This window comes from Pan paniscus, chromosome 15, assembly GCF_029289425.2.
Source record: "Pan paniscus chromosome 15, NHGRI_mPanPan1-v2.0_pri, whole genome shotgun sequence".
NCBI lineage: Eukaryota > Metazoa > Chordata > Mammalia > Primates > Hominidae > Pan > Pan paniscus.
In genome coordinates, this window is record NC_073264.2 from 53,552,292 (window position 1) to 53,575,161 (window position 22,870).

Sequence of the window (22,870 nt, forward strand, 5' to 3'; positions counted from 1 at the left end):
CCCAGATTCAGGGCACATTTGCACTCTGGGGAAGTGGCTATGTGTGAACCAAAGTTGCTGGTGCCTAACAGCTGTAACATTTGAGGACCCAGGCCTCCTTTTGGCATGGAGCTTCTCAATGGAGAACTTCTAGATCATCCTTACTACTATTACTGGGGTGTATCTTCAAACCAGCACCAAGAACAAGGCAGAATACACATGGCCCATCCCCTTATCTTCCATTTTCCCTCCTGTGTCAGAGGCTGTGGATTTGTTACAGCATTTTCCATTGCTGTTTTCCGGTATAGAGGTTGGAAAACAAAATACAGGATTTACTTCCCAGCTCTTTTGCAGGTGGGAGTGGCTATATGGCCCAGCTCTGACCCAAGCCTGATACACAAGCAGAATCTCCCAGGCGACTTTTGATTAAGCCTTTGTCCTTCTTATAAAATGGAGGTATCAGGCACCCACCTCTCTCTTTCTTCCTGCCTTAAATACATGTCAGATGCTTGAGCTTCAGCAAGCATCTTGCAGAAGAGAGGAAACAAGCCATTACATTATGAGCGAAGCAAAGAGACAGAACCTAGGACATTGCTACCACCATGAAGCTGCTATATCTGGTGACTACTTATGTAAATAAAGTAAAATATTTCACTTAAGTAAAATGAAACCCAATATGTTAAGTTACTGTTAGATTATCTGTTACATACAGTTAAAGGATTCTGAACTGACACAATTTTCATACCTGCAGTCATATGTATCAGACACTAGCAGCCACAAGTGATATTTACACACATTGGACAGGGGTTATCCATTAGCAGGAAATCTGGTGGACTGTTACTCAGTACAGAATGGTGCTCTCGAGCACTGCACTCCAGGACACCAAGGGGATGTTGTGTTCAGCCAAACAAAAAACACTCTCGGTATAATTATGTTAACTTTTAAGTTGAGATTTGAAGAACAAAATTCCAGTCAAAAAAGCAACTATTGACTACATTAATGATCAAATGGGACAGATTTTTCTACAACCTCCCCCTTTTGATTTCAGCGTAAGCACTGAATATGGATGAAATATTTAATACCACAACGTGAAAGAAAAACTGTTAATGCTAGATATGAAAATAAATAAGTTAAATTTAAAAATATATTCTAATGGTATCTTTACTTGATCTTAGTTGAAAAGGTGGAGGGACAATTGACTAACCTAAGTATCTTTGAATCCTAAAAATAAGAAGTAAAATATTCAGAAGGTCAAACAGAAGCCAAATTGTTAATGGTAGTTACCACGTCTCCATAATTGGAGTTGGAGGGAAGTGGGACCAGGTATTGCTTTTTGTGTTTGTTTGTTTATTTCTATATTGTTTAAATTTTATTATGAGAATGTATTACTTTATTTTGTTAATAGGACAAAATTTCTAGTAAATAAACCAATCTTTAAGATGACATACATCCAATGCTTACTAGGCATACTCCCATTTAACCCTCAATACCATGTGGTAAGCAATATTTTCACCACTGAGGAAACTAAAATGTAAGATTTTAAGTAACTTTACAATATCACACAGCTGATAATTGGAAGAGTCAGGTCCGAAGATTCTTCAGCACAGATCCAAAGCCCATTCTCTCACCAATGTGCTATACTGGTTATATCTCCCAGATGTTTCTGGATATGCAGGTGTTCTCAATTCTGTTTACCAGACATGAGAGTTTCTTTGAATGCTACTTTTGTTAGACAGTTTTTAAGAAAACTGTTCTCCAATAGCTTTTTCCCTCAGACTTTAAGTATCTTTAGAAACAGGAATAACCCTACCTTCTTACAATGTTTAAATAGGGACTTACTCACTGTTCACATTTGTCAAGACCATCTGGGGCTGGTGTGACCTTAGAGTCCTCTCCTGGTAACTTTGGAGAAGTGATTTAGATGCAATAGTCACTCTCAGTACAATAAACCAGACATTCTGAAGGAGTTTTATGGCACAAAGAACTGGGTAGCTGGTTAGGTTGTATCTCTAATAAGAAAACAAGTTTAAATGTGAGGAAAATTAATTCTTCAACAATAGCCTTCATAACTATATAAAATATCCACCTGAGAAACAGAAAATCCAGACTGCATTTAATGTCAGAGGAAATGAGTGCTTTATTTGATTAAAATACTGACGTGCAATTTTGCCCACTATAAGTCAAGAAGCTGGTCTGGAATATTTCACAAGACTCCAGATTCTGCATCTGTTTTTTTATAGCTCTCGAGGCCTATGTAAGGACTTGACCCTGGGTTATCCAAACTAAATCTTGGATAGGCTTCCACTAATAAATCTTAGTAAAAGAAAAAGGCTTATTTTAAGAGAATGTGAAATTACAGCCTACAACCATAAAGTGTTAAGAATATTAACTCTAAGGGAAGACATGATTGAATTGTCTGATTATTCAATAATCTAGTCATAGGCCATTTTAGTATTATTTTATGTATTTTATATATATTTTAAAATGTCAATGCAGAAGGATGTTATGGACAGGAAATGCTTTACATGGTATCCCACCAAATGGATGTGAAGGAGACTCAGGTTGAATTCCAAATTTTTCCATTCATAAGCTATAGGATGCCTAGATTTTTACCTCAAGCTCAGGTTTGCATACCCAACTCCTTAACTCTATATCTCTAGGCATCATTTTGTTATTGATTTCTAGATTAATTGCACTGTGTTCAGAGAACATGTTGTGTATGATTTTAATCCTTTAGCAATTATCAATACTTGCTTTATAGCCCAGTATATGTTCCTTTTTATAAATGCCCTGTGTGTGTTTGGAAAGAATGTGCATTCTGCAATCAATGGGTGAAGTTAGGTCAAGTTTATTAATGACATTATTTAACTCTTTGATAACTTCCCTTTTTTTTCTGCTGGCTCTATTAATTACTTCGTACTTAAAAATCTCATATGGTGAATTTGTCCACTTCTATTAATTTTTCCTTCACATAATTTGATACCATGTTATTAGGTGATCACAAATTTACAACTGTTGTAACTTACTGATGAATTGAACATTATCATTATGAATAATCTATCTTTTTAATAATGCTTTTGACTTAATATCTGTCTTCTCTGACATTAAGGCTATCTGACCAGCTTTCTCTCATTTGCATGGTATGTATTTTTTCCATCCTTTTACTTTTAACCTTCCTGTATACTTAAGTTTGATATATATCTCTTATAAACTTCACATAGTTGATTTTTTAAATCCTGACAATCTTTTAATTGGAGCACTTAGTCTGTTTGCATGTATTTACTGACATTTCAGATTAAATTGCGGTCCTCTTTTGAGCTATTTATCCCACCTGTTCTGTGTTTCATTTATTTTCTTTTCCTGCCTTCTTTTGGCTGGTCATTTCTTGTAGCTCCAGTTTTTTTTTCCTCTCATAGTTTGAAAATTTTCAATTCTCTTAATGTATACCCTAGAAATTACAAAGTGCATACTTATTGAAACCCAAAATTAATCAGTAACTATCCTTTTCCCAAGGAATGTAGAATGCATTAACTCTATTGATTCCTTTTCCTGCTTACATATTGTCATGGTATATTATTTTCATTGTTCACTTTTTAAAACTCCACAAGACATTGTTTTATGCACTCAATTCTCATTCAGATTTACCCATGTACTTACCACTTTGTTCCTCATTCCCTTTTGCCTCTCTTCCCTTCCATCTGGGATCATTTTCCTTCCACATGAAGAATATATCCTGAATCTCCTTATTTTGCAGATGGCAACTCTGTTTTTGCTATTCTGAAATGTCCTGATCTTACTCTCTTTTTTAAAGAAATATTTTCACTGGATTTAAAATTCTAGGTTAGCAATTATTTTTCTTTGTTTATTGAATATATCATTCTACTGGCTTCTGACTCAGTTGTTGTCTGACACTACTTTGAATGCAATCTCTTTTTTTTCCAGCACATTTTAAGGTTTCTTTGCCTTCGGTATTCTGTAGATTCACTGTGTGTGTGTGTAGGGTAAATCTGTTTTTATTTAATCGAATTTATAAGCTTCTGAACTTGTGAATTGGTGTCTTTCTTCATTCTGGAAAATTCTGTTAATTGTTCTTTCGCTTGGCTTCTTTTTCATATTTTTCACCTTTTGTCTCTCTGTGGTACATTCTGAGTGATTTTTTATGATCTTCCAATTATCTTTCTCTTTTCAGCTGTGTCTAGTTTAAATTTTTAGGTGTTTTTTTTTGTTTTGTTTTGTTTTGTTTTGTTTTGTTTGAGATGGAGTCTTGCTCTGTCGCCCAGGCTGGAGTACAGTGGCGCAATCTTGACTCACTGCAACCTCAACCTCCCAGGTTCAAGCAGTTCTCCTGCCTCAGCCTCCTGAGTAGCTGGGATTACAGGCATGCGCCACCACGCCTGGCTAATTTTTTTGTGATTTTAGTAGAGATAGGGTTTCACCATATTGGCCAGGCTGGTCTCTTACTCCTGACCTTGTGATTCTCCCCACTCAGCCTCCCAAAGTGCTGGGATTACAGGCATGAGCCACTGCTCCCTGCCTAGTTATGGTTTTTTTTTTTTATTTCTAGAAATTTTCTTTCTTTCTCAAATTCGTTCTGTCTTTTGATTGCCTATTTCCTGAAGATATGTTTAAGCTTGCCTTTTATTTCTTGCAACATAGTAAGCACAATTAATATGTCTAATAATGTTAATTTCGGAAGTCTTTGCTTTTAATTCTTGCTAGTTCTCAGTATGCTTGGTTTTTCCTTGTGTGCTTACTTAATTTTGACTATAAGTAAATCACTGCCCTTGAAAAAGTTATCTTGGTCAATACTTGGAGGCCTGCTATGAAGGTGGGTAGCTTTCCCCAGAGAGAATGTGTTTGTTTTTGCCAAGTTTCTAGTTCAAGGACCTGTTTGGGACCATTTTAAACTAATCACCACTTGAGGGTTTTTGGACCACATAGGTTATGGCAATTTGGTTTGCAAATCTCAAGGGCTCCAAGTATATCCAAAACTTGGATATAGTTCCAAGTTTTCAGAGAGGGTTTGGCTTTTTGTTTTCCTTTTGCTTCTCACTATCAAAACATCTTCTTTTGTAGTATTTGACTATGTGGAGATGGAGAAGGTTTTTTCTATTTCTTTAAGTTCACCTTTACCTCATAGGCTCTGTGGAGTTCCAACTTTCCATGCTGGTTGGACTTTTAACTTTGGTCCCCATGGCAAAGCTGAAGTTTGGGGCTAGGGACATTTGCCAGGGTATGGGACAGACACCCACCCACACTCCATGCACCTCCTGGGCCAGGCTGGACCGGTTCTGGCCCCAGGGTGGACTTGGAAATCTCACCACAGGCACCTTACGGAGGTGGGCGTGGGGAGACTACTCTTGCTCACCTGAGGCACAAGCGGTTCATGGGCTCCTGGGAGGATTTAGAGCTTTCTACACAACAAAATCCCTCCTTCGTCATCTTCAGGCCAACGGAGACACTTGGCAGCTAAAGAAAGTTGACCGTGTTTTTATTTTTATATTTATTTTTTGTTTTTCATTTTAAACAAGAAGTTTATTTAAACAACCCCATGCTTGGCTTCAAGGGAAAACTCTCCAGGATTTTTAAAGAGTCATTCATCCCTACTTAGACAGATTGCCCTACATGTTGACAGCTAGTATAAAGAAGTTATAAAATGTACTTGGATTTAAATAAGTGAAAAAGATTAAAATTCTCCAGCCTATCAATGTATTTAAGAATTTTTCTGTTGTTGTTCTTTCTTTGTGTTTGTTTTTGGTAAAACAGAGCAAAATGCCAGGCGCGGTGGCTCACTCCTGTAATCCCAGCACTTTGGGAGGCTGAGGCGGGCAGATCACGAGGTCAAGAATTCAAGACCAGCCTGGCCAACATGGTGAAACCCCATCTGTACTAAAAATACAAAAATTAGCTGGGCATGGTGGCAGGTGCCTGTAATCCCAGCTACTCAGGAGGCTGAGGCAGGAGAATCACTTGAAATCAGAAGGCGAAGGTTGCAGTGAGCCAAGACTGTGCCACTGCACTCCAGCCTGGGTGAAAGAGCAGAACTCCATCTCAAAAAAAAAAAAAAAAAAAAAAAAAAAAAAAACAGAGCAAAATAACTTACTAAAATATAAAATATAAAGATGAGAGCTGAGTAAGTCAGCTCACATGGACAATTCCTTTAGGAAAAAATACTTGAAGTACATCCTTTAATTCTCTGGTTTCCTGCTTTTACTTAGATTTTGGCCCAGCAGTTTTTTGGTCTCTTGTCAGTCAGCCCCTCAATCCTTTGAATAAAGAATTTTAAAAATTATCTAGCATTCTAAATTGTTTTAAGTAACGGAGTTGATCACAAAAAACCTGAAAGCTTGCTCCCTTATTTCCTTTTTAGGTTTAAGTTTACCTTATCAGTGAGGCCTTCCTTATCCACACTTTATTTTTAAAATCTCCTATACCCCTCCCTACCCTCCTTTGTCTTATTTTTTTCACAGCCATTATCATCTGTGTATCAATTGTATATTTACTTGTTTATTTTCCATCTCACCTGCAGTAGAATGTAAGTTCCATGAAGAAAGGGGCTGTTTTATTCTCATTGCCAAAAACAGTGCCTGGCAGACAATAAACAATATTTGTTGAATCAATGAAGAAAAGCTCTCCACTGAGCTCCATACTGAAGTATCCTACTGTCAACTTGAAATCAAATAGGTTTTTCACTCTTAGACACAATAAAACTTTTGATTTTCTGTCCACCCCCAACACCACCCCAGCTTTCCTATTCCTCATTTCAGTTAATAGCACCACGTTCTTTCAGTTACTAAATCAGAAACTTGAGTCATTTGTAGTTCTTCCTTTTCCCTCAAAACCTAGATCCAATTCATCAGCAAGGTCTATAGGTCAAACCTCCAAAATACAGCTCAAATCCATCCTCAATTCTCCATCTCTATGACCACTCCTTGTGGCAACCAGAATATTCTTCTGAAGTTTTGCATCCCATATTTCTCCCCTGCTTCTTGGTGCACTTGAAATAAATTCCTTACCATCCATGTCTTCCAAAACCCTGCGTAATGCTGCCTCTTCCTAGCTCTCCAGCCTTATCTCTTTATTGCCCCCCTTGCCCATTAGACTCCAGCCACATTGGTTGTATTCCATTCTTCAAATAAGCCAAAATCTTTCCGGAGTCTTCCAGATGCTATTCCTCTATCCAGAATGCTCTTTATTCTCATCTAGGGTGGCTATCTCATCCTTTTAAGTCTCAGCTCAAATATCACCTCATTATGGAGGACTCACCTCACCACTGTACTTAAGTAGGTGGTCCTCTAATCATAATCATTCTCTATCACTGCCCTCTACATCTTCATTGCATTATTGCAATTTGAATTATATACTTATCAGTTTGGGGAATTCTTGAACAGGAGAGATTTTCTGTACTTGTAGTGAGAGTGGATCTCTGCTTGGTATTGGCACAGGATCCTGGGCCCACAAGATTTTCTGCCTTTCTCAAGGGCAAAAGATTTCTGTTTTTACATGTCCTTCAAGAGCAGTGGATCTCTGCCTGGGCCATTAGGGCAGGAAGGTTTGCCATCTCTCCCCCAGTGGCTTTGCTTTGTACAAGAGAAAGGTCTGAGGAAGTGGGCAGTGTTTCACGCCTGTCAGCCCATCATTTCATGCATGCCTGTGTCACTGAGGGGTCTCTTCTCACCAGTCTCTTGCCCCAGTCTTTCTCATTAGCATGCAGTGGAGGCTTGTGGAAAGTGATTGTGAACCTCTATCATGTCAAGGGACCTATTTAAACTGATATTGATTACACAGTTGGCCTTTAAAGAATTCCTTAACATTTAATGATTTCTGTCAGCAGACAATTCTCCATGGGTCTCTCACATTTTTGCATGATTGCATGGAAAGCTACTGCCTGCCTTTCTTCTGGACTACCTTTTCAAGGATATTTATATAAAGAACAGCCTGGAAAGACCAATAGAGATATCATCTCCCTAGAGAGTATCTCCCTCTAGAAGGACAAGTTTGATTACTGTCCAGTATAATAAAGATCTATTCCTCCAGAGCAAAGGGCATGCATGCTAAATATCCATTATAACATATTTGGACTCCCTAAACTCCAGGGTTCTTTCTGTTATGCAATCCACTCTGTGTGCAGGTATCACCTGGGCCTCTTCTGATAACACTGTGGGGATGCTGACACTCTGACTAATGCTACTGGTGTAATAAAGTCCTTTGTTTCCAATTCAGGAATCTGAGGCAAACTAACTTGCAAGGAGTGCTTCTAAATTCTTTATAATTTATTCTCACTTGCTTTAATGGCAGCCTCCTATTCTCTGATGAAGGCAAAACAGTTCACATATCCTGTTTCTCTTTGAAGGGGACTTGTCACTCTTTGAAATTCAGTTCCTTTGGCTACTTTCTCTGAAGGATATAAGAAAATTGATAAATTTTTGTTGTTAGGATAGGAGTAACATTCTCTTGCAGTTTTCTACGTCTTAGGTGGAAGTGAAAATCCTAAGGTGTATCTACTCGATTACTTTTTATTACTGAAATAGACACTGATTTGCAAACTCTTATTTTTCACCTTACACATATTTAATTACTTTTTAAAGAAGCATAGGCATAAGTGAGGAACTCTAGGAATTTTGAAAAACAGCTCGTGAAACATTTCATCACAAGGGCTGGAAACAATGGACCAAGGATATTTACATTCTAGCACAGGTGAGGCAGGAGAGGGTGAAATAATATGACTCATGAGACATGAAATGTTATACAAAATGTAAATATGCACTGGTGACCAACCCTACTAGAGGACCAGGAGAATATACAGGAAAGCTATAACCACTCAGGGTAGAGAGAGGGCTTTTGGAGCTCTCAAAAATGGGTAAGAGGTAGCAGAAAGACCTGAAAAGGATACAGAGGATGGTAGAAGAACAGCAAGCAGTGTCTTGAGGATTCATGGGTTTTCTATTTCTTCATTGTTTTTCCTCCTCTGCATTCATTCTCTTTGGATCTCTTTTGTGAGATTCACCCCTTCTGCATTTGAAAGTACTGTTAGGGCCGGGCGCGGTGGCTCACGCCTATAATCCCAGCACTTTGGGAGGCTGAGGCGGGCGGATCACAAGGTCAGGAGATCGAGACCATCCTGGCTAACACAGGGAAACCCCATCTCTACTAAAAATACAAAAAATTAGCCGGGCGAGGTGGCGGGCGCCTGTAGTCCCAGCTACTCGGGAGGCTGAGGTAGGAGAATGGCATGAACCCGGGGGGCAGAGCCTGCAGTGAGCCGAGATCACGCCACTGCACTCCAGCCTGGGTGACTGAGCGAGACTCCATCTCAAAAAAAAAAAATAAATAATAAATAAATAAATAAATAAATAAAGTACTGTTAGGACTGCCAATTAAAGTGCCTAGTGGTCCCCTAACCAACTTTCCCAGGACTCCCTGAGTCACAAAAGATAGTAAATCAGTTGGAACCGATTCTTCACTGAGCTGTTAGTTCCTGTTACACAGAACAGACTTAGTTCCTATCCTTTCAAAGCCTAGTTTACTTTTTCTGCTCTGTGAATTATCCAATATTCTCATTTTGCTTAAGTGAGCCAAAGTTGAATTTCTGTTGCTTGTAACCAAAGAAACCCAACTGATAGAGGGAGAGTGGTCCGAGAGGGCACAGTGGAGACTAAAGGAGGCTTGTGAAGGTATTCTGAAACCCAGACACTTTATTTAAAATTATGACAAACATTAATGACTGTCAAAATTGCTGACAAAGGTACAATGACTAAGCAATTTCATGTTTCTATGTGCTGGTACTTAATTAGCATTTTCTAATAGTTAGGCTAATGATGTTTTATTACTACAACCTATATTTAGAGTTCACTCTCATTGTTCCCATATTAGAAATAAAAGCAAATGAAAATGAGTTTAATCAGGCATCACATGCTACAGGAAAAAAAATTGAGGAGAGGGTGCTGACAGTAGCAACGGGTCTATGTTATAAGGAGATATATGCACTTACTGAGTTTTAGCTGTTTGATTCCTTAAATTTCAGTTATAAAAATCAGTTGTATCAGGCAAACCATACGTGAAGAAAATTTAAAGAACAAGATATCAAGTAGATATTAAAAGGAAAAATACGGTAGAGCACCAAATAGAATATTCTCAACAAATGTCTCAAAAAATGCACAGAGCAAAAATGAGACAAACAACTGCTACAAACAGATTAGTCTAACAGCTAAGTGATTTGGAATGAAAATTAACTCTTTGGCTAATCTTTCCCTCCCTCACAGAATGAGGCCATGTGGCTCAGGGAGACCAACTGATTTGTCTGAAGCTTGCAAGGGTAGATTTCAGAGACGCTTCAGATGAGGGAGCCTCTCTTTCCATGAGGAGATGGCAGAATGCTGAATTCCTGTTCAATCTGAAATTTAGCCATATAACTTGTAGAAATAAGAGGAGGTTTTAAGACTCACTTAAAATATAAATATCATTCTGAGTCCTCTTCTAGGGTTATCCCATCACTTTCTGAAAATATTAGAAAAGATCAAGTTGTATCCAGGTAATAATCAGGATAAGACCATCTAATACATATCTTTAATAGCCAAAATTGTTTCAAACATGATACTTGAGCAGAACCAGGAAATTCTGGAAACCTAGTCTGCCACAGGTTACTTTTAACACAAGGTTACTCAGCCTTGGCACTACTAACATTTTGGGCAGGATAATTCTTTGTTGTGGGGCGCTGTCCAATGCAGGTTATTTAGCAGCATCCCTGGCCTCTACTCACTAAATGTCAATAACTGCCCTAGTCATGACATCAAAAATGTCTCCCGACAATTGCTAAATATCCCCTGAGGTTGACAAACGCTGATTTTAATATCATGACTACAATAAAACAAATATAACTGTCAGCTGCATGAATGCACTGTGGAGTTAACTGTGATTAGAGTTTAATTTTAATCCAAATATAAATCATGGCTAGAACTAAGTTAATTATGCTAGTTTTTGTCTAGTACTGAACTGTCCAATACAGTAGTCACAGGCCACATGTGGCAATGAACACTTGAAATATGGCTACTCGGAAGTAAGAAATGCAGTAAGTATAAAATATGTACTGCATTTAGAAGACTTGGTACAAAAAAGGATGTAAAATATCTCACTAATAATTTCTATATTTAGCTATTTTGGGTATACTACTGGGTGAAAAGTAATATCAAAATTATTTTGCCCTGCTCACTTTTACTTTGTTTAATGTAGTTACTAGAAAATTTTAAATAAAACATATGACTTATATTATAATTCTATTGGATGGCACTAGTCTGCAAACTTGATTTAATATTATTCTTTAAGGAAATAAATTAAGTCTATCATGCCAAAAAAATTTTGGAAACCACAGCCCTATAAAATTAGTTCACTTTTGAGCATCATAACTCTTTATCACGTCTAAATGATTTTTCTGCTTCTTTAAACCAATTACTTCTATTCCAATGCTTTATTCTCAGAGTTTCAATCGGTTCTTTTCTGACTGCCGATTTATCTTCATGTTGTTCCTTATCATTCTCCTGCACATCTGTTTCTTTCATACACTTGGGAACTTTCCTAGTGCCACGGTGAGATGTTGCGGCATCTATCATACTTAGAAAATCATAAGCTGGAAGAGGAGGTTTCCATTCTTGAGCAGGTAAAATTGCTGGAAGGAAGAAACAATCAAAGGTTAAAGATTAACAGCTATAAATCGTCACATCAACATATTAGAAAAGGTTTTATTTTGAAAAATATATTTGTAGAAGTGAAAGTTTTATTAGTTTTACTTATCTAAGCAAAGCTAGGAATTTTTTTACTGTCATTGTCAAAAAGAAATTTGATACATTTGTCACTACTAGCCATTTTCATTTTTAGATTACATTTACAAGCTATTATTTTCTTTTAAAAAAAGTATGAATAGGGGAAAAGAGGTCCATAATCTCAATGCCGATTAACCTTTGCTAAGGTTTTCAAAAAAAGCAATATGTGTAACAAGATCACATACACATATGTAAAACGTTAAATGAAAAAGTCACCTGCTTCCCTCTCTACTGCCAAAGAAATGTAACTATTTCTTATAAATCATTCGAGAAAAAAATTTTGGAACATATGTAATTATTTATTATAGAGTTATTTATACAAGTGTTTCCTTACATTTTAAAGCATTTTCTGTTCTTGAAGCTTTTGATTAACATCTTTTCCACACACTTTATGAAAACAAGTTCATTTCATAAAAATAATTATAGACAAGAAATAATTAAAAATTGCTGTGGAATCAACTGTACTATACATAGTGATTAAATAATTTCTCTTAGATGAGCTTCATGGCAATGAATCTTAACATTATTTTAAAATATTGGTTATTAAAAGAGGTAAACTGATTAAGGCTGATAACATAGAGATAAATTAGCTAACTTTCTTCCATTTACTAGACAGTTTACAAAATAGTTTCAGAATTTAGTTGGCCCATTTAGGGTACTATTTTAAAAAATAAACTATATAAGGAAATGTACAAAGTAAACCTTTTAAAAATAAATTCCAATGAAAGAATCTATGCACTGTTACATGCTAAATAATAAATGCTCATAAGATACAAACTTGAGCATCTCTCATAAATTATCTTTAAGAGCTTAGAAAAAACATATATATTGCAATTTCCTAGAGTAAAGCTCAAACAAAAATCCGTATATGTACACATGCAGTACAGCTGTACTTTGCTTATTGATATATAATTTCTTCACTCATACTCAACTATATGAAATCCTGGTAATTGGTACATCAGCAGGGCAATAAATTTAGGCTACTCATGAAACTGATGTTTCAAATTGGTGTTGCCAGGTTAGCAGGTTCAAAAGTGACAAACGGATGACATATTTTCTTGAACATAATGAACAGGTAAGAAGAATAACTGTAGTTTGCAATATGCAGATAAATGTATATTAAAGTATCTGTAAGAGTCCAGTTTAGGCTGGGCATGGTGGCTCACATGTACAATCCCACCACTTTGGGAAGCCAAGATGGGAGGACAGCTTGGCCCCAGGAGTTCAAGACCAGCCTGGGCAACATAGTGGTAGCCCTTCTCTACAAAAAATCAAAAAATAAAAATAAATTAGCTGGGCATGGTGGCACATGCCTGTAGTTCCAGCTACTCGGGAGGTTGAGGCGGAAGGTACACTTGAGCCCAGATGGTTGAGGCTGCAATGAGCCGTGATTACATCACTGCACTCAAACCTGGATGAGAGAGTGTGACACTGTCTCAACAACAACAAAGAGTCCAGTTTAAAGTGTAGCATGTAGCAAATATTATATTTAACAATAGTTATTTTTTAAGGTCAACACTGCGGCCTAGCGGTCTGAGACTATGACAAAATGCCTGAAACATCCCAATTCTGCTAATTAGTTGCTGAGGGAACTCTACAAAGATCTTAATGTTTTCAACTGCAAATAAAACTGTAATAATGTATGGGTAATAAATACATTATTCATCAAATCAGTAATGATAATAAATAATACTAATTAACATTTATTGAGCCTTTACTATACACATGCACTATTCATTTTATCTTTACAATTTTATAGACGAGAACACCAAAGCATACAAATATCAGGGAACTGGGCCAAAGTTAAGTGTAAATCTCAAGTAAGAATTGCCAGTGGCCACAGTTTCACAGAAATTAAGATATGCAATAAGTAAGGTGAGGCAGACACCAGTGGCACCATGTTACTGAGTTAGGCTATTTCCAGAATGTTCCTACAACTCATCCGACCCCAACCCCATCTCAGAACACCACTGTTGGCAAAGGTCTATCTAACAGAGATGCTGAGAGCAGGCCCTGCTAGCATAGAAGGCAGAATCCAATACACAGAGACTGTTCAGTTTTCTTTTTCCTGCTGCAGAGGCTACAGGATTAATTTAAGAATAGGAGCAGTAATGCATAGAAATGATGGAAACCCGCAAAGAATGAGCTGGCAAAGATGTTAACAAAATTGCAATAGAAGACACGCCAGTCTCTCAGAAAACTCAGAAGTATAACGTTGATTCTTTCCTCTGGGTAATGGTTTGATCTGAGGAATCAAAGCCCTCTGGGATGTTCCTTGCAGGAAAGGATCTTTACATAGGTGATGATAATACATTAGAGTTTATACTTTACAAAGTGCCTCTGCATTCATTTTTTAATAACTATGTGATGTATTCAGAGTGGAAACTATTAAACTCATTTTATAGTTGTAGAGGAGGAAACCAAGAATGACTTGCCTAGAGCCACATAGTAATCTAGGAAGCTAGGTCAGGAGCTCAGGTTTCTATGTTTTGAACATGTCTGTTTTTTTTTTTTTTTAAGTAATTCTGTTTGAGAAACATTCTTGCCCTAGCTACACATAATCTTGAGTTACAGTCCATGGGAACTCTGTGTCACTGCAGCTACAACATGACAATACTCATTTGCTTCTATAAAATAGCAATGCAGACAGTTAAGTGAACATAGACTTTCTGAGGAGTTTAAGAGCTACAGCTGAAAAGATCCCTATACCATGTGGTGAGAATGAAGTAGTCAAAGATGACTGATAACTACAGAAAGGTCTCCTTCCAGATCCACTTAAACAAAATATTGAATTTAATTAATTAATTCTGTCCCGTTTCCTAGGAAAATATTAAAACCAATAAATTGCCTCAGAAAATTAAGACAAAAATATCATCTAAAGGAACCCAGAATAGCCAAAATTGTCTTGAAAACAAAGAATAGGGCCAGGTGCAGTGGCTCATGCCTGTAATCCCAACACTTTGGGGGGCTGAGGAGGGAGGGTTGCTTGAGGCCAACAGTTCAAGACCAGCCTGGACAACACAGTGAGACCCTGTCTCTACAAAAACAAAAACAAAGACAAAAACAAAAAAATGAAGCCAGGCTTGGTGGTGCATGCATGTAGTCCTAGCTACTTGGAAGGCTGAGGTAGGAGAATCCCTTGAGCCCAGGAGTTCGGGGCTGTAGTGTGTGATGATCGCACCCCTGCACTCCAGCCTTGGTGACAGAGTGAGACCCTGTCTCAAAAAAAATAACAAAATGAAACAAAAGAAAATGAAAAATGAAGTTGGAGTAATCAAATTTCCCAATTTTAAAATCTACTACAAAGCTACAATAATCAAGACAGTGCAGTACTAGCATAAAGACAGGCACAAAACCATATACATGTATGCTCATAGCAGCATTATTCATAATCGCCATAAGTAAAGGCAACCCAACTGTCCATCAACTAAGGAATAAACAAAATGTGACATATCCTTGCAGTGGAATATTATTCATCCATAAAAAGGAATGAACTACTGGTTCATGCTATAACATGGTTGATCCTTGAAAACCTTATGATAAGTGAAAGAAGTCAGACATAAGGAGCCACATATTATATGATACCATTTATATGAAATGTCTAGATTAGGCAAATCCATAGAACCATAAAATAGATGAGTGGGTGCCAAAGGGTGGATAGAGGAGAAAATTGAGAGTGACTGCTAATGGGTATGGGGTTTCTTTTTGGGGTGATGAAAATGTTCTGGAATTCAACAATGGTAGTAGTTGCATGATCTTGAGAATGCATGAAAAAGTACTGAATTGTACACTCTAAAAGGGTGAATTTTATGGTATATTATATTTCAATAAAAATACCATCCATATTTTATTTAAGCATAATAGGTTTGTTAAAACTGCTTAACTTGACAGAAATGAAGCAGACCACTTAGGAAGGATGGGTTTGGTGTAATGATTGACCCTAAAATAAATTAAAGTAGCTGATGAAATACATACAAATATACATAATGGTAGATTCATACTATACCTGATAGTTGACATAATATTGAATGAGAATTTGTATACCAGAGTGTATGTGTATATACATACGTACACACATACATACATACATATTTACATATATACACACACATACAAACCTTATTTCAGGACTCTGTCATGGAACAGTATCAAAATATTATTTTAGGATAGATCATCTAGTATCTAATAAAATCCTTATATAGTACCTAGGAGACTTTTTGTTACATTTCACACTATTTGTTCAATATACTATAATAATCTAGGTTGCTACATGTTTACTTATTTAAACTATAGCTACAGGCCTATTGTTGCCACAACTATGTATAAATGGTTAAGACTCAAATATAAATTAATATATATATCCATACTACAAATATAAATTTTTCTATGTTTTCAGAAAAGTAGATATTATGGCATGTTATAAGCCAGGATAATAGATTCTGGGCCAAGATCTATTTTCTTGTGGTTCAAAATTCTGGCTCTGTCCAAATCAGAAAGGAAGTTAAATTGTTCCTGTTTGCAGGTAGCATGATCTTATATACAGAAAACGCCTAAAGACTCCACAAAAACACCTGTTAGAACTAATCAACAAATTTAGTAAAGTTGCAGGATACAAAATAAACAAACTGGACCTTATCTCACTCTTAACTCAAAAGATATTAAAGACTTAAATGTAAGAACTTAAATTACTAAAAGAAATTATTAGACAAAAACATTATAGAAACTCTCCAGGATATTGGACTGGGCAAAGATTTCTAAATACCCCACAAGCACAAGCAACCAAAGCAAAATGGACAAATGGGATCACATCAAGTTAAAAAAAAGCTTCTTCACAGCAAAGGAAACAATAAACAATCAACAATGTAAAAAGATAACCCACAGAATGGAATAAAATATTAGCAAACTACCTGTCTGACAAGGGATTAATAGCCAGAGAATATAAGGAGCTCAAACTACCATGGGAAAAAAAACAACTAATAATCTGATTTAAAAATTGGCAAAAGAGCTGAATAGACACTTCTGAAAAGAAGACATTCAAATGGAAAATAGGTCTATGAAAACAGATATTTCTCTGATCATCAGAGAAAAGCAAATCAAACCTGCAATGAGATATCACCTCACCCCTGTTAAAATGGCTTTTATCTCAAACAAAGGCAATAACAAATGCTGACAAGGATGCAGAGGAAAAGGAAGCCTTGTACACTTTGTGGGGCTCAAGACTTCAGTGGAGAAAGTAGCTGCAGATGGGGTATAAATAACAAGAAAACTAGAATTAGAAATGGTCCCTGAAGGTGAAACTAAATTGCTGCAATCTTATGATGAATCTTGAACGGATGCTTCTCATGAATAAGCAAGGAAAGTGGTTTCTTGAGTTGGAAACTACTGGTGAAAATGCTATGAACATCGCTGAAATGACAGCAATGGATTTAGAATATTCCATAAACTTAGTTGATAAAGCAGCAGCAGCGATTCAAAGGATTGATTCCAATTTTGAAAGAAGTTCTACTGTGAATAAAATGCTATCAAACAGCATCATATACTACAGAGAAATCTTTTGTGAAAAGAAAGGTCAATCAATGCTGCAAATTTCATTGTTGTCTTATTGTAAGAAATTGCCACAGCCCAAACTTCAGCACTTCAGCAACTACCACCTGTCAGTTAGCAGCCATCAGCACAGAGACAAGACCCTCCTTCATCAGCCAAAAGGTTACAATTCCTTGAAAGCTCAGATAATTGTTGGCATTTTTTAGCAATATTTTAAAACTACGGTAAAAACATTTTTTAGACATAATGCTATTACACATTTAATAGACTTCAGTATAGTGTAAACATAACTTTTATATATACTTAGAAACCAAAAAATGTATATGATTTGCTTTATTTCAATATTTACTTTATTGTGGTGGTCTCATACTGAACCCTCAATATCTCTGAGGTATGCCTGTACTTAGAACCAGAATTTTATATAACAATAATGCACTATTTGTAAAATATCCTCATTTTCTATAAAACCACATATTTGCTTACAGTTATAAAAAGAAAACAAGCTGGCATGCACATGGAAAAAGCTGCACAAGAAATATCTTCTGAAATCTACAATTTTAAATTTTATAAAAATAGATGAAATACTTATGCTTTGGTAGGCCAAAGCTCCCACTGTAACAATTTTTTTAATGGCATAAATTACCAAAATCATATGTTTGAATACACTGGTGATCTATACAAGTAACATGGACTCAATGAATTAAAATTCAAGAAACAGGCCTTCACAGGGGAGCCGATCACTGACTGAAGCCTTGCACCTTTGGCCTCCCAGTCAGAGACTGTCCACATGGATGATGCTACCAGCATTTTAATAACTCATCCTACCATTCTTTAGCTATATTTAGAGTTTAACATTTATGGAACAAAATGCAGAACTACATGTATTAAACAAAACAGAAAACTTACTGATATGATTTTCTAGTCCTGCTTCTAATTTCTTCAGCCACAATACAAGGTTTTCTTCAATTATAGCCTGGTCTGAAGGAAATGCAAATACTTGGCCACCTGAATGCAGATTCACCAAAACAAGAAGAGGAAGGGGAGGCAGAGGATCAAAATATGCCCGCAAGATTCCTCTCCCCACTGGAGTATTCTTTCTGCAAAAGGGAACAATTGAACATATTAATGTTTCTTTCTACAACAAAATAATGAAAATAGTAATTTGTAGAACATTAAACTTTTAAGTAGTATCATGCCAGTAAGTTCACTTTATGAAAAGATGTCCTAAAAACCAAGAAGTCTACGACATGTTATTAGTAACCGGATTCTTTTAAAGTTTCTTTTTAACATGGGGCACTTTGTTTCACTTAGGAGAAAAGCGGCAGCCAATGACAATTTTAATGAAAAGCAGGCATAGCCCAAAGGCTTGTCAATTTAGGCTTGACGCAACCAGTAGTTTCCTTCCAACATTTGGCCAAGTATCTGATCATACATCAGCTCAAAAATTAAATGATTACATAACTAGAAGATAACAAGATACTTATTTTTATAAATACTTCTTTTCCATAGAATTGTGCCTTTTCTCAGGAAAAGGCATTAATTTCAAATTAAAGAAGTAGAAATAATTATGTTCATACAAGGAAACTCTAAGTTAAAGATACTTAGTTTTCCTAATGTAACACATTCTACAGTTTATAAAATACTATTTTACTCTTAGATACCTATAATGATAATTGCCTGGGAAAATGTTGCCTCAAGCAGTAGAATGCACTGTTAAACTCTTCACAGCAAAAATGTACACTGCCCCATTTCTGTTATTTTTCAAATGATTTTAAAGAATAAAATATGTCTTTCATCTGATGAATCTGAACAAGGGGCAGTATATTATTTGTGAATTTTGTTCACAGACATTAAATGTAACACAATCCATACATCTAGAAAACATACTAGGAAATATTGCTTATGAATGCACTGAAATCTGTCTGAACTTTAAAAATATAGAAGTACAGAAAAAGGAACTGAAGGAAAAGTCCAAAAATCACAATGTTTACTATTCTGTATTTGCCAAATTTTCTCAATGGGCATCAATTCCTTTTAAAAAGTAGAACAATTATTGCTTTTAAAATTTTACTGTAGAATAAAATTTAATCTAAAATAAGGTCATCTTGGACCTTGTTTGGGGGAGTTTTGTTACTAAAATATCATGGTGACATATTTGATTCCATAAAATTAACTCCAAAGAGTTAGAGAGTTTCGTTTCCTAATGAAAATGTAATAATTATTACTTTCTTTACCTCTTACATATTAAAAAATAAACACATACTTACAGATTTAACCAGCATGGAGTAAATGAATCCAAGTATTTCTGCTTTACCAGTGTCAATATTGCTTTTTTATATTGAGGATTTACAGTGCCATCACTGAACAAAATCAGTAATGGTTTCTGAAGTCTGAAATAACTGGGAAGATTTTCCACAGTGATTTCTGGCTGTCAAAGAAAAGGAATAACAACAATAAAAAATGCATTGGGGATGATAATGCATACCACAGAAGACATTCAAATCACTCAGTCAATTTTAGTTTGTAAAATGTAATTCAAACACATTTTCACTTAAGTAGAGATTTTACTATATTAGTAACTATGAATCTCAATCGTCTTATTCAATCCCACATCATCTGAATGAGTTATTTTCAAAATAAAACTACACGGAATTTGAGAACAAATTAACTTAAAGGAGTCCCCTGTTTTACAAGATGTAACACTTCTAATAATTTATTATGCTAAAGTCTGGACCAGACTAACCAATATACACATGACAATTGTTATATTTTTTCCTCTAACATAACAATTTTGAAGAAAACTGTAAGCTGAAAAAGTATTTCCTTTAACATCTATCATTACTTAATAAATATAAAATTTTACTTTTTCCAATATTATGGTTAAAATCATAATTAAAATAACCAAAAATATGTTAAAACAAATCCAAACACCAATCTTGTTTCTTTTGAGTTTAAAATAACTGAAAGAATTTAATATGAAATTAGAAATCTAATCCTTTTATCATTTTTATTACTAATTAAAAGATAGGAGGCTGGGAGTGATGGCTCACGCCTGTAATCCCAGCACTTTAGGAGGCCGAGGCAGGCAGATCGCCTGAGGTCAGGAGTTCGAGACCAGCCTCACCAACATGGCAAAACCCTGTCTCTAATAAAAGTACAAAATTAGCTGGGTATGGTGGTGCCCGCCTGTAATCCAGCTACTCTGGAGGGTGAGGCAAGACAATCGCTTGAACCCAGGAGATGGAGGTTGCAGTGAGCCGAGATTGTTCCACAGCACTTCAGCCTGAGCAACAGAGTGAGACTCTCAAAAAAAAAAAAGCCCAAAAAACAAAAACAAAAACAAGATAAGGAGGTAATCATTCTCCTGCAATTCGCCCATGCTATGCACATTAAAATAAAATTTTGTATGCCTTTCTCCTATTAATCTGCCTTTTTTCAGTTATTTTCATGGAACCTTCAGAGGACAAAGAGGAAGCTTTCTCTTGGCCACTGCACTCTTTTTTATCTTAGAAATACTTCCTTTCTCCACTCACCTCCAACTCAAGGAAGGGCCTAAAATTCTATTATATTAATATTAGCAGTAATGACTGTCTATCCTCTCTCTCTTTCTGTTCTCTCTTTCACACCTTTCTGTAATGGGGTAGACTTAAACAGTCACTTGATTACAAGTCAGAATCCCAGGTTCTGGATTCATGGAATTGTCACAGTAATAAAACTTTGAGCAAAGCACTCTGTACCCCAGTTTTTAAATCTGTGAAATGAGGGAATTGAAAGAAAAAAAATAAAAGAGAATAACCATTTTTAAATGTATTTGTAGAAGACAATTTGTCTACGCTGTCAGTAACAAGAATTGGAAAGTGCAACAACAATGCTAATATATTTAGGATTAAAAATAGCAATGACATAGAATAATAAAACCTTCTACCATTTTCAGTTCCACGTCCACTATTTCATCCTCTGGATACACCTGCGAGCTAGATATATCATCCCGTATCAGATAGATAACCCCCAGCTGACATATGGGGAAGCTAACACAGAGACTAACTTGCTTAAGTCACCACAGCTAAGCAGGGGGAAGGAGTGATGGTAGAATCCAGGCATTCTGCTCACCAGTTTCCCCTTTCTTTAGATCGCACTACAAATTCAGACGAACTTGTTTTTAATGGTGTCACCCACCTCTAAATATAGTCCTAGTTCATCCTGAAGTGCCAAATTCTGGCATATAACTCCCTTTTCAGTTCTCAAAGCAGCTTGCATTTGCCCATTCTCATTTTTCTTCTAATTATCTCTCTTTCACACTCAAAATCTCCTTCTTACACCTTCCTCTTTCATGGCTTAAATCTTAGATCACTTTTTCTCCAAATTCCCCTATGCTGTCTTCTTGTGTTAGCTTTCATCCTTTAATCTTGTAGTTGAGTTAGATCCCTCTCCTAAATATTGACAGATCTTTTATTGAACAAGCAGAAACATTAGGTGAGACAGAGTCACCACAGCTCAATTCAAACATTTATTGAGGACAAAGTTCAAGATGTTATGCTGGGTGCTGAATCTATAAAGAAATAAGATCCTTTCCTTGCCTTCAAAGAGTTCATACTTTAGAAGAGAAGACAGGTAAGTATACAGACTGCTATAATAAATAAAAAATTTAATGTATGACAATAAGAAAACTTATTGGTTTGAAATTAAACAAGCTAAAAACACAAGGTAGGTGTGATGGTTAATACTAAGTGTCAACTTGATTGGATTGAGGGATGTAAAGTATTGATCCTGGATGTGTCTATGAGGGTGTTGTCAAAGATTAACATTTGAGTCGGTGGGCTGGAAAAGGCAGACCCACCTTAATCTGGGTGGGCACCATCTAATCAGCTGCCAGCACAACTAGAAAAAAACATAAAGCAAACAGAAAAAAGTGTAAAGACTAGACTGGCCTAGTCTCCCAACCTACATCTTCTCCTGTGCTGGATGCTTCCTGCCCTCGAACATCAGACTCTTAGGTTCTTCAGTTTTGGGACTCGAACTGGCTTTCCTTTCTCCTCAGCTTGCAGATGGCCTATTGTGGGACCGTGTGATTTTTATTAGTTAAAACTTAATAAACTCCCTTTTATTATATCTATCCTATTAGTTCTGTCCGTCTAGAGAAACCTGACTAATACAGTAGGGGAGCTCATGGATGATTTTAGGAATTGATATTTGAGCTGGACCCTGGATAAAGAATAAGATCTTGACAGACTGAGGTGTGTGCTTGAGCAGGGATTTCAGACATAGGGAACATCATGAAGATAGGCAGAGAGCTATTAAAGCATACATAATATTTGGGAATAGTGATAATGAAGGATGCCAGAGTTAGGCATGCAAGAGGCAAATATGGCTGTGAGACCAGATGAGTAATGCCTTCATAAGTATTCTAGCTCCTGGGAATACTGAGAAGATTTCTGTATCAGATTGGTGACACAGTTAGGCCTGTTTTTCAAAAGATGACTAACTAGAATATAAATTTGTGAAAAGAAGGACCAGTGGAAGGACCCTACTCT

General features: G+C 36.2%; 1 protein-coding gene across 2 annotated transcripts in view; it reads right to left on the bottom strand.

Annotated features, from left to right (window-relative positions):
• Window positions 1-9,659: 9,659 nt before the first annotated feature.
• Window positions 9,660-22,870, bottom strand: part of TXNDC16 (thioredoxin domain containing 16) — a 122,416-nt gene continuing 109,205 nt past the window's right edge. For both annotated transcript variants that reach the window (XM_003831711.4, XM_034937557.3), the window contains 3 exons: window positions 19,607-19,767; window positions 18,246-18,436; window positions 9,660-11,641 (listed from right to left, as the gene is read on the bottom strand). In XM_003831711.4, coding sequence (XP_003831759.1) covers window positions 11,376-11,641; window positions 18,246-18,436; window positions 19,607-19,767 — 618 coding nt within the window. In that variant the 3' untranslated portion in view covers window positions 9,660-11,375. The remainder of the gene's footprint in view (window positions 11,642-18,245; window positions 18,437-19,606; window positions 19,768-22,870) is intronic.